General features: G+C 38.1%; 1 protein-coding gene across 1 annotated transcript; it reads right to left on the bottom strand.

The window, feature by feature from the left end:
* Positions 1-9,163: 9,163 nt before the first annotated feature.
* Positions 9,164-12,492, bottom strand: LOC143537719 (uncharacterized). The gene is made up of 2 exons (XM_077031427.1): positions 11,862-12,492; positions 9,164-9,341 (listed from the first exon to the last, which is right to left on the bottom strand). The coding sequence occupies exons 1-2, from the start codon at positions 12,468-12,470 to the stop codon at positions 9,255-9,257; spliced, it is 696 nt and encodes a 231-aa protein (XP_076887542.1). The 5' UTR covers positions 12,471-12,492; the 3' UTR covers positions 9,164-9,254.
* Positions 12,493-12,964: the final 472 nt, after the last annotated feature.

The following is a 12,964-nucleotide window of genomic DNA, read 5'->3' as shown; positions in this document are numbered from 1 at the left end:
GATTGAATAAAGGAGTATTCGCCGGAAATCGCCTTAAAGATGAAGAGAAAAGTAAAAAGTGTGAATTGCAAATAACCCTCTACCCCTTTATATAGTAATCGCAATTAATGCGGTGAATTTAATGCGGAGGAGAGAGAAATCGAATGTGCAATGAAACTATGACACGTGGCAAAAAGCAAGCTGGCAACAGCTGTTGAAAGAACGTGTGCCAGTAATTTCGCGGCCACGCGCCCGAAAAATCGCGCCCACGCGCCTGAAAAAGCGACTGGAATGACCATGTTCTGTCACGTCACCATAACTTCCTGCACGTCCTGACACAGTCAGAAGAAACCGTCGCACGACGTTTCAGAGGTTTGGACTGTTCTGATCTTTTCACCAACTCTTCGAATTTCAAAATTCAAAATTCGAAAATATTAAAAAGTAAGCGGGAAAATACCCCTTTACCCCTTGGCAAACAAGTAACCGTAAGACGGATGCGGGTACAGTGTAAAGGCAAAACCCTTCACATACCTAGCACCCGCAGGGAATTAAAGCCAAATAAACCTTGGCAAACAAGTAACCGTAAGACGGATGCGGGTACAGTGTAAAGGCAAAACCCTTCACATACCTAGCACCCGCAGGGAATTAAAGCCAAATAAACCTTGGCAAACAAGTAACCGTAAGACGGATGCGGGTACAGTGTAAAGGCAAAACCCTTCACATACCTAGCACCCGCAGGGAATTGAAGCCAAATAAACCTTGGCAAACAAGTAACCGTAAGACGGATGCGGGTACAGTGTAAAGGCAAAACCCTTCACATACCTAGCACCCGCAGGGAATTGAAGCCAAATAAACCTTGGCAAACAAGTAACCGTAAGACGGATGCGGGTACAGTGTAAAGGCAAAACCTTTCACATACCTAGCACCCGCAGGGAATTGAAGCCAAATAAACCTTGGCAAACAAGTAACCGTAAGACGGATGCGGGTACAGTGTAAAGGCAAAACCCTTCACATACCTAGCACCCGCAGGGAATTGAAGCCAAATAAACCTTGGCAAACAAGTAACCGTAAGACGGATGCGGGTACAGTGTAAAGGCAAAACCCTTCACATACTTTAGCACCCGCAGGGAATTGAAGCCAAATAAACCTTGGCAAACAAGTAACCGTAAGACGGATGCGGGTACAGTGTAAAGGCAAAACCCTTCACATACCGAGCACCCGCAGAGAATTGAAGCCAAGTACCTCGGCAACCAAGTAACTATAAGACGGCTGCGGGTACAGTGTTCAGGCAAAACCCTTCACATACCTAGCACCCGCAGGGAATTGACGCCAGGAATACCTTGGAAGTAAAGTAACCGTAAGACGAGCGCAGGTACAGTGTTAAGGCAAAACCCTTCACATACCTAGCGCTCCGCTGGGAATTGAAACCAAGAAGGATCTTCTGGGCAATGCTTGCGGAAACGGAAATAACATCCCCGCATAGCGGGAACGTCGAGAACTACGTTGTTTGAAGCTCCAGGATGGAATTGGTGGTCTTAACATAATTGATCACTATGTTCAAAACTACCAAAACCTCATGGAAAATCCATACAACTGGGACTCAATGCTCCTGACTTGCGAGGAGGTTACAGACCTACCCGCATCATACCCAAAGACCAAGCAGGAAACTCGGGCATTTCTGCAAGTGACAAGGACTTTCGCGGAAAGAATCCCCATGGAAAACCTTACAAAACCCTTTTCAAAACCCTTTGCTCAAGTCCAAAAGTTCACCTCACTTTATTAAACACTCATGAGAAGAACATTGGACTGGGGGGACTTGAAGAGGTAGGTCCCAGCAGAGCCCAGTTGGACCCGCAAGACTCACCTTAAACAGGGAAGTCTGCGCAGAGACCAACTGGATCCGCAGAACCAACCATGCTCAGAGACGTGACGTCCTTACGCGCAGTACGCAAGCTGGTCCCGCAGGAAATGCCTCCCAATGGTGAAGGACTCCGCCTGTCCCCGCAGCCTCGGATACAAGCCATTAGGGAAGGCCACCCGCGCAGCATGGCTACACGCACAAGGCACTTAGCTCTCGATCATTCAGTGTCACCTGAAGGAATGAGCCAAGCCGGGAGCAATCCCGCACAGAGGCGGGAGGGGGAATACTCCCGCCCAAGCCAGTCCGTATACTGAAGGATCTTTTACTGTACCTGACGAGGTATGGGCGAAAGATCTGATCAGAGATACGACAGCTCACTGATACAGTATGGCGAGCAGCATGCTCCTGTACTGTATCACTATTAGCCGCTGCCTACTCACCAACTACTGTCATACCACGTGCGTAGCCGGCAGTTGGTGGAAAGGGAATGGTACACAGCAGGCCTGGTCACTATCAGCCGCTGCCTACCCACCAACTACCAGCAGGGCACGTACGTAGGCTACTGTTGATGAACATGAACACTGTAGCAGCCGGCCATACCTCCTTGGAAACCTACCTTCGGCTATAAATACCCCAAATGGTATGATCATCTCGACACATTACATTATCACATTATCATCATAATATACCTGATATCTGCTCTAGCAATCTCTTAATATATTTTTATATTTAAAGAGCAATCTAGTCTGATTCTCACGCCGGAGGGTGGTCACAAGGAGGAACCCCCCCCCCCCTTCTCAGTGACGAGCTCACGGTGTCTGTTTTGCAGGTTATCAGAAGAACCATCTTCCAAGGGTCTAACCCCTCGTGGGAAACAGCTATCCAACCCCCAGGTTACCAGTAATCTGTCAGGGGTCCGGTTAGTGTTTCTTCATATATTATAGTGTATTTGGTATAAAATTAACATGAGAATTTATAAAGTTGAATATATATTGCACGTAGACATTGAGTATCCGCGTCTTGCAAGTTTAGTTGATAGGAAGTCTGTCTGTCTTCTTTCGCTCTCAGGTACACGCAGCTTCCTCTTACTTTCCACTCAACATCCCACCACCAACATTCATTCATCATCTTCTCTGTCTCTTCTTGTGTTTCTGTCTACATAATTGAGACGAAGATTAAATGAAGCCCAAGAATTATTATTATTTACTGAATGGTAATTATGGAATCATCAAAAGAACAAGAGATACTGGAAGCAGCAGCTTTCCATTTGATTCTACTCAGCAACCCTATTCACCAATCTTATAATTGCATCAAAGATTATGATTCTGATTATGGCGGTTTCAGGTTGGATAAGAAGCTTGATCATGGAGTACTCCAAGGTATTGTGAATAATAAAATTCATTGACTTTATCTTCTGAATCAATAAAATCTGAGATATCAATGGAGGAAGATGAACTAATGGGTAGAAGACAACATCGACGTCAGCGGTTTAGAACAAGATCCATTGTTGATATTTATAGTGTAACGAGGGCACTTTGATCTAACAATATATATATGCAGATATATAATTAATTTCATTGCATCTTTCTGCTTTTTGTGTTTTCTACTTTTATGATCAATATGATATATATCCAAATTGTTATAAGGACGATTCTGTTCGAATTTCCGCTTGTGATTGTGATTGTTTCTAGTCGATCTCTAAATAACTTATATATATATATATATATATATATATATATATATATTATGCAGACAATTATACCCAAGTGTTGTTAATATTATTAATTCCCAAAATGTAGGGTTTACATCCCATGCATGAATAGGCCACCAAGGCCGCTCAACGGCGGTACCTGGGCGAATATCCAACCAATCGTCAACAACTCATGGCAAACCAAAGGAACCAGCCGGCATCCTTTTTCCGGTGCCGGTACCCGAAGTAACTCGCCTAGCCCATCTCCCTCTCGATCTCTTCTTTGCACACACAAACACATCTTTCTCTTTCTCCTCTTCTTTTGTCAACAACTATAACTAGGAAGGGAGTACCCCTTGTGCCTACCTGCAAGGGCTGGGGGCTCGGCAAAGTCTACACTGAAGGGTACCCGAGTACGCGCCTACGGCCATTAGTAATGCATAAAGAGAAAACTTTGTCAAAGTGGATCTATTCGGATTGCAGCTAGCTGTGGTTTTCATATATTTCCGACCAATCACAAAAGAAAATAGAAGCAAAATGTTGAGTGACTCGATTTCTCAAGTTGAGTGATTCAAAACCGAAAACAAAAAAGTTAAAACCTTTATCACCTCCGGTTTGCTTGAATTCGTGCTTACTCTGTTGAAAACATTGTCATTTCTTGCTCTCTATATGTTCCAAATCGTGACCCGGAATATAACTTGAATAGAGCTTCCTTTGTAATTAACCTAATCACGATATACCATAAGTAACATCGTATATAATTAAGAAGGCATAGAAATGTGGAAATTTACATCATCTTGCAATAATATTCATGTGAACATGAAGATTTAGTTGTTAGCAATTCTTTAAATAATAACTATTTGCCCAAGTTATAGTTAGTGCTTGTAATAAATGCATTTACAAGGGTGTTCATGCAAACCATGGTTTTTGATATTTATATTAATGTTAACTTTTACAACTTAAGTTTTGTTAACAATTTTTTTTTTCTAAAATATTAACAATGAAGTCATTACTTACATATGCTACCATCTTCTATTCTTCTCTTAAGGCTATACTTGGTCGTGTAACGCCATACACATTTTGAGGTGCCGTATAGGCTCCAAAACACTGGCTACACTACGTCGGGGTTCAAAACCGAGGCGTTATGAAACCGGTGATAACGAGCACTACAATGTGGTATCTTTGAGGGCCCAACTTCTTCTCAACCAATCATCATTTTTCTCTTTCATTTTTTCACTAATTTCTTTATTAATTAATTTATTTATTTATTTAAGTCTAGCTAGCCCACACCGGAATAGTTAAAATGTTGGTTAGTTAAAGCTCATTTTCTATGTGACAGGCATTATGAATCTTTTAATTATCCCACAACAAACAACGTAATTGCACCGTGATCATCTTAACATGAGAGTTTGGAGAGAACTACAAACAACATATACAAATATATATGCTTAACTTACCTCTACACAGGGCCGGGCTAGCCATTATCAAGCCCCAAAAAAACAAAAAAAGCTTAAGATGGGAACACAAAGACTCGAACCCGGTACTAGCGTCACAAGATGACACTTTTCAAATAAGCTAGTGAACAGTTATTTGTCAAAATGCTCAAAGAACATATAAAATATCATACCAATTACCAAATGTTCTTTACAATACGTGTCTAAAACTACCTTCAGTGTCCATAAAGATAGAATTTAATAACAATCCCACAAATCACAAATTCACAATGACCCAACCAGTCTATTGGGCCGTGACATGCGATAAATTGTGATGCCCATTGGGCTAATGCAAAATCCAATATAAAAAACTAAAGCAGCCGCCTTAACTCTTAAGATTTAAATATATGCTGCACGCATACAAATCCAAACACGTAACCCACTCGGGCCCACCGCCATTAACCTAAGGTCGGTTATACCGTTACTTAAATACTTTAATCTCCACCATTCCATCCTACAATATTCTATTCAACCAACCAAAACAAAATATCATTTCACTCTCACACTCTCCTGATGGGAAAAACATCTAGATTCACAAAGCCGGAGATGGAGGCGGCCTTGCAGCTTATTCAACTCAGCGGTGAATCCGACATCTATGTTCGCAGTGACAGATCCAGTAACTCATCCTGCCAAGGGAGTTGTACCTCTGATATCACATCAGCCCCAAAGAGAACTGTTGTTTCAAGATTTTATAACGATGTGGTCGGAAGCAAGAGACATAAGAGGAGGAAGAAGTTTCGATCCATTGTCGAAGTCTACGAGATAAGTCCGCGGTTGCATTAAGTACTTTAAGTTATATTAGGTTTTGTAAATTATCAAAAGTTTAACTGAGATACATATGTGTAAGCTTTAGGGTGAAGTGTTTGAATATGATAGCGTGTGGAAGAAGGTGATATTGGTCTAAGATTGCTTAAGAGTTAAGAACATGGTATTTGAAGTTGAAAAGTAATTGCTTAATTAAATATTAAGAAAAATGTATGTATCAACCTGATTATGAAAGTATAATGCAGATGACTCAACCTTAAGGTTTTAATGATTTTATCGTGCATATCTTGATAAATACACACATGTTTATCAATAAGTATTCTATAAAGCATTAAATAAATATACAGTATAAGTATTAATTAATTAACGATTAAAACAATATATTCTATCCATATTCTTTATCAATTTACAAATAATCAAAGCATAGATAAATAAGATGGTTAATAATACAGTGGTAGTACTCTTTTTTTAATCTACCAACGGACCACGTCAAATTCTTTTTTTATTATAATTTTTTGATAAGTTTTTATGAAGCCATACGTGATCCATTAAAAATTTTGAATTTGGATTGGGTTTCCGATATGATCCCCCTCTATATATATTCAGTTCGATCGAGCAATTGTTAGAGCACCCACAACGGTTTGTCTGAGGTGGAGCATGGACGAACCGGATACTCCACGATCAATAGTGCCCGGGTACCGAACCCTCTTGTTTTCAAGATCAAACATAAACGACAGTTGAGCGCTCATGCTTCTTTTCTTTAATTCAAGATGAGCCGGCCGCACTATATAATATATTCTCCTTGTTTTCCAACTGCATAGCAAACTGTCTCAATTGCCCTTCGGTTAACCCACCAAGATCATCGAACCACGTTGCGTATTTAGCTTCCAAATTCTTTTTCTGGGCCTTCACTAGCTCGTCTTCAATTTTTTTCTTCCTATCTTCATAAAAATCATGAAGAATATTATCATAAGTTCTTTTTCTGGTTTCATCCTTTTTGGTCTTGTAGGGGGTTATGATTTTCTTGATATTATTAGGGTTTCCGGGCCAAATCGCCGGGACGTCTGAATTTGGAGGGTAGATGATCATAACAGTATGAACACCACAATGAATGGTAAATTCGTGTTGCTTTCTTTATGATCCTTTCTTTCCGTTTATGGTATGTGGTGTTTTGAGTCTTCTCTTTTGCAATGAGCTCCATTTATAGTTAACTTACCAGAAAGTTTGGAGATATACATATGATAAAATACCGCTAATGATGTCAAGATTTTGGATTCCAAAATTACATTTTAATATTCCAAAATTATGTATGTAGACATCGATATATTTAGATGATTAGGGCATCACGAAGTACAGGTGGGTAAAAGAATCGGTTAATTGAACAGTCCTGAAAATCAAACAAAACCCAATTAACCCATATTTCTTAACTTTGACTTGCTCTTCACCCAAAGGAAGCTGAGTCTTGATATCTTCCACCACAGCTCTAAGATGAACTGGTTTTCTATTAAACACAAAATCGTTCCTCGCTTTCTATAAACACCATAATGTGACGAGGCAAATGCATGGAATGCTTTTGCCTTTTGCTTTGTGAATCGAGTGAATTTATATAAATTGCAACACGTACCGAACACTAAATGCATAAATTGATGGCACCTTAAACCATAACGAAATCACTTGCCAAATCTCTTGGGCAAGCCCACACGAAACAAATGGATGTTCAATCAATTCTTTGCTCTCACCACACCCCGGGCACATTAGCGAGCAGCGTTAATATTCTGACTAGCCAATCGCACCAAGGTGGAAGACGCTCTAGCTCTGCTCTCCTTGCTAGGATGCCAACCTTCTTAGGCACCCAATTATTTCAATAGACAAACTAAGTCGGGATCGGGTAGGATAATTCATTCATCTTTGCTTTCAAACTTTTATCCGAGAAGGTAAAGCATCCAACTTACACAAAACCCAGTCCATCCTCGACCCCATTGTCTAGCACATTATTGATCTGCCGAAGCCTGTTTATCTCATCTATCTCCCTCGGTTGTCTAGTCCACTCCCATACGCCACAAATTCCCAATTGTACATGGTTAAATGGTCCGCAACGCAGCAAAGTTCTTCCTTTTAAAGACCAAACAATCTAAGAAATCTTTCTTCTTAAGTAGTGTCCCCAAGCCAAATGCCAATCCAAAACAACACATTCTTCCATTTCTAAATTCCGATCGTTGCCTTCATTAAATAGCTTAAATTTAATCCCAACAAACCAAAATCAATTCTAATCTTACCAATTTCCGTCACATAAAACGTGAAATACAAACCAGTTTAGAATTTGGCTGAGCTAAATTGACAAACTTATTTGGACATACATGTCCTATAGGATTTAAAAAAAAAAAAAAACGTGTATCCCTATAAGCTTAAGGAATGCTCAATAGACAAGTTGGTGGAAATGTTAAATCCTAGTGGCCTACTCTTTCTTTTCGATCACAAACAGATACAAAATTAAAGGGCTGGGAGTCTAGTGCAAATTTTGTTTTGTAAATTTCCCTTTATATGTGTTTTGTTGTTTAGTTTCCTAGATTTCTTTGGTTTGGTTTGATGTACTTTGGGCCACTTGCTACTTGCTTGACGTTCTTTTTATTGTGGTTTTTATTTTATATAAGCTTGTCCTTTAAAACAAAACAAAACAAAACTAATGGCTTATTTAATCATTCGATCTCCCCCCTCTCTCAACTCTCTCTTGCGTTTTCAACCCAACACGTGGCTCGGTAAATTGATTCGTTTTTCTTTTCTTATGTTGATGATTTTACTTGTTTTCTGTATATTAAACTATAGAGAATCCAAATAACATAGCAAACTATCAATATATAGAAGGAAAATCAATAGGTTGAGCCAAACTATCTCAAGCTGAATTATGAATGAACTTTTACCAAGCTAACTACTATCAAGTTATAAGCCAGGAGTTAGTTGTTTAACCTAGACTACGTGGGCTTAAATTTTTCTCATGGGCTAAAGAATAATTATAAATGGGCTCTGATTACACTTTAAAAGTACTTGAAAGCTTAAGCTTCATATCAATAAAAATAGTTAACTACTAAGTAATCATACAATCTTGTGCTTCTAGTCGGTTGGTTGTATGTTTATTTGTACATCTGGACTTCTTACTTCTTGTAAGTTACTTTTTTTTTGTTTATTAGATATTGGCCTTTGCGAAAAAAAAATTCATACAATCTTATACATTATGGCTAGAAACGAATAACTGATTTTAACTTGAAAATTGATAACGATAGTATAGCGGGTTAAATTAGAAGATCCATAATACAATTTTTAAAATGTAAAAGAAATATATTCCATAAATCAAGAATTAGAATATTAATTTAAACCTCTTTTTTCTTCAAATTGGTGATGACTTACACTAATTTGTGTTCCAATCCCTTTTGCGATTGCACTTTGTTTCAAACATTTGGATTCGAGACTGTCAAAGTTGCAGACCATCAAATCCACATTGTTTGTAACTGAGGGATTGCTTCCTTGGGCTTATCGCTATCGTACAATCAATCGATACCTGTAAATATCACATATATATGCGTTACATTCACTTAAGTTGTATACTTAATTTTCTTTTTAATGTTAGATATTTCATGCTACAATAGAAAACCTGAATTACGTGTTAAATTAAAATTTGAAAAAAAGAAAAATAAAGTATATTTCCAAACAAATTGAAATATACTGATGTTGCCATGTTCTACTTTTTAACAATCCATGTCTTGAAGTCACCATCTTTAATAGGACCAACCAATATTTCAAACTCAATAAAAAAATACACCATTTATCATCATGAATAAATAAACAACTCACTTAAAAAAAGCGCTATTATCATATCATTATGCATATTTTTATGTCAATAATTATTGTTAAATCCGTCAAACGTAACCTACAAATTTTTCGGTAAAGATAAATAGGTAACCGATTAAGTGATTAACCTTGATCAGCCGGTTACCAATCACGTGAAAACTCAGGGACATCTTACAATTTACAAAGTTGTATTCTGCTTAAAATACACTCAAAATTTGTGTAAACATTAAAGTTTTTGAGCTATATAACTTTTTTTACAAACTCGGTTCTCTTCATACACAAACACCCTTTTCCTTTAAGTATTGCTTTTCAATAAAAAGCATAAAGTTGTTTTAAATAACTTGTTTACGACTTTTACACTGAATATAAATTTAAAACAATGACATCCGTAGCATCAGAAGACTATCTTTTCTAGATGAGGTAATAGTACTTATCCGGTTATTTTTATGTTGACTAAAAGAAATCCGAAAAAATATCTTCTTCAAACTAATAATGTGTTACCTGGAAGGAAAAAATATATGCATAATAGTAAGTTACCTCAAATTTATTGAGAAAAAAATGTATGCGTGGATTTGATTTAGATAAAAAGGTAAAAGATGGCATGAATAAAGTCAAAGAATACGCGCTACCCACTCCCAATGATTGCGGTGACATTTTACCGTCATGTGAAAGTGGCCCTACCACCACAGTAACCCGTATTTCAGGAAACATTCCTCGTGAAGTAAGTAAATATTCCAGTTTTAAATTAGAAATTAAAATGAAAAAAATTTGTGTTTGTCCAAGTAGATCTTCAAGAATAGGTTTACACTGGATTTCCTATATTTAACGGATAAAAACATATCTAGTCCATCAAATGTAGAGATGTTTAAAATCTATTGAAACTCAGTCCATTTAAACTGAAACAAATCAACCAGATTGAAATCCAAAAGATGCATATAGGTATGACAGTTTTTGACAGCTTTGTCCGGTTTTAATGTTGAACCACACCGGTTAGGCTTTATTATTTGTATATTTTATCAACCGATTTTTTAGAGTTATATGCTATAAGAAGACTTGTCATTATTTAAGCGAAATAAAAACTACATTCACTATCCTTCTTTTTGTAACTTACAAATTTAGAAATAAAGTAGTTAAAAACTCAAGATACTCATTTAAGAACTTTCCTTTTTTCTTTTGAAACAATATATCACATATCTAGCTTTATAACTTTTTGGTATAATTTAACATGTAAAAGGTTGTAAAGAGACATATTTCGGTATATTTATATACGAAACACAATACCACTAAGGTATACAAAACAACAAATTGTATTGTATATATATTTACACATAACCATTAATGTGCTATACCATAGCTAAGGCTGAGAAGGGTAAAACGGATTAAACCTTACCTTCATCCAGAAAAAAAAGAAAATATATACCTAAATTACACAAATTGTATTATATTTATATGTAGTTAATTAACTGTCGGATCTTATGCTAATCTTATCCATTAAGTACTTATTATTACTAAACTTCTTTTGAATTAATCATTAAAACAATGAGCTTGAGGGGTGCAATAAAATTATTAAGTCACTGTAGTTCATTCGCTATTTGTCAAACTATAAATTATGTAACCAAAATATCAGTGTTTTGAAACCCGGCCTGGCCCGGCCGGTCGGACCGGGACCCGGTCTCTATACCGGGCCGGGTCAACGTATTTTGGACGTTTCTAAAAACCTGGCCAGGTTTCACGGGTGGCGGTCGGACCGGTTGACCCGGCGGGTAGACTGGTAAAACCCATTTTTTATAAACTCCAAAATGAAATGTGCATACCAGGATTCGAACTTGGGTCATTTCAGAGATAGAAGCTTTAATAATTACCCCATAAGCCAACCAACCAAGCTTTATTGATGTCTCTATTGATCAAACATAAATCACATATATTTAAAAAACAATGTATAAAACATAAATAAACATTAAAGTTTGTTATTATTATTATTTTTGGTTATTATTATTTTTTATATGTATATGAATTATATATATATGTAAATATATATTTAAAATATTTATGAAGTCATCCGGGTCAAACGCCGGTCCGCCCTCCCGGGTCGGTCCAACCTTTGACCAGGTAAGGAGTCCGGGTCCGGTCTGAAAACATTGCAAAATATCATCCCGTACATTAGCAAAAAGCGTAAGTTAGATTAACTTCACCACAAAGCAACAAAAGGGTTAGTATTCGTAACGCTAACCTGCACAGCGGGTGAAGTTAACCCAACAATCCGAATCTTAGCCCGGACATCACCCATGATCCGAAGCTCAACCCGATCATAAAGCGAAACATCCTTGATCAAATCAGCAGCGTCCGCTTGTAACAAATTAACCCGGTCCACTGTCACCGTGGTTTGCACCTGTCTCACACTATGGGCAGGTTGGTAAAACCCGGGTACGGTGCCTCGGCCTAAAGGTATCCCACGGTACATGATATGGAACGTGGAAACTTCGTACTTGATGCCAACTTTGTTGTCGTTTTTGGCAGTGAAGAGCATGCGGATGGCTAAGGACAAAGAGGCGGCTGAAGGAGGGTTTGTGGGTGCCAGGTTGATGTACTGGACGCCGACTTGTTGGAGGTTGAACTCGGGTTTTTTGGGCTTGACGGCGAATAAGATGACGAGGATGACGGCGATGAAGACGAGGGCGAGGAAGGAGAATAGGAGGAAGAGGCAGCAGCAGCAGCCTTTGATGGAGGCTGAGGAGGAGGAGGAGTGAGGGTAGTAATGGTGGTTGTGGGGGTGGTAGGTTGATGATGGTGGTGGGCGGATTGGGTGGTGCTGGCGGTGGTGGTGATGGTCGGAGGTCATTGTTCGCCGCCGTGAGAAACTCCTCTCCCTGGAGTGGGGTGGAATGGAGTGAAAGTGATTAGTATAAAGTAAGGTTGATTAATAAGATGGAGAAATGTGGAAAGAATATTTGAAAGTAATCAAATTTTGGAACTCAAAAAACACTTTTTTTTTTTGTTAATATTAAATTGGGAAAATTGTGTACTATTTTGGGCGGGTAGAGAGTAGAGGCTGTATAACTAGAGGCCAATAGTTTTTTTGTTTTTTTAACAGTAAATTTCATTTCAATAAGACAAAAGCCCTCACTAACAAGCTTCATGTATAAGCCAACTACAACATAACAAAACCGATTACAGAGCCAAAAATTTTCATCCAGTTCAATCTAAATCCAACCTTCTAGCACTACTTTTAATTCATAAGTAGCTTAACACCTAAATTTCATCCAAAATCTGCTGAATTCTAACCGAAATATTAGAAAATTACAGTTGTTTATGGCTTTCTATATACACCAACAC

This window comes from Bidens hawaiensis, unplaced genomic scaffold (assembly GCF_021521415.1).
Source record: "Bidens hawaiensis isolate Kalapana, Puna unplaced genomic scaffold, B.hawaiensis_p1.1 tig00011311_1, whole genome shotgun sequence".
Classification (NCBI taxonomy): domain Eukaryota; kingdom Viridiplantae; phylum Streptophyta; class Magnoliopsida; order Asterales; family Asteraceae; genus Bidens; species Bidens hawaiensis.
Note: the sequence above shows the minus strand (reverse complement) of the source record. Positions and strands in the feature narration are given on the sequence as shown.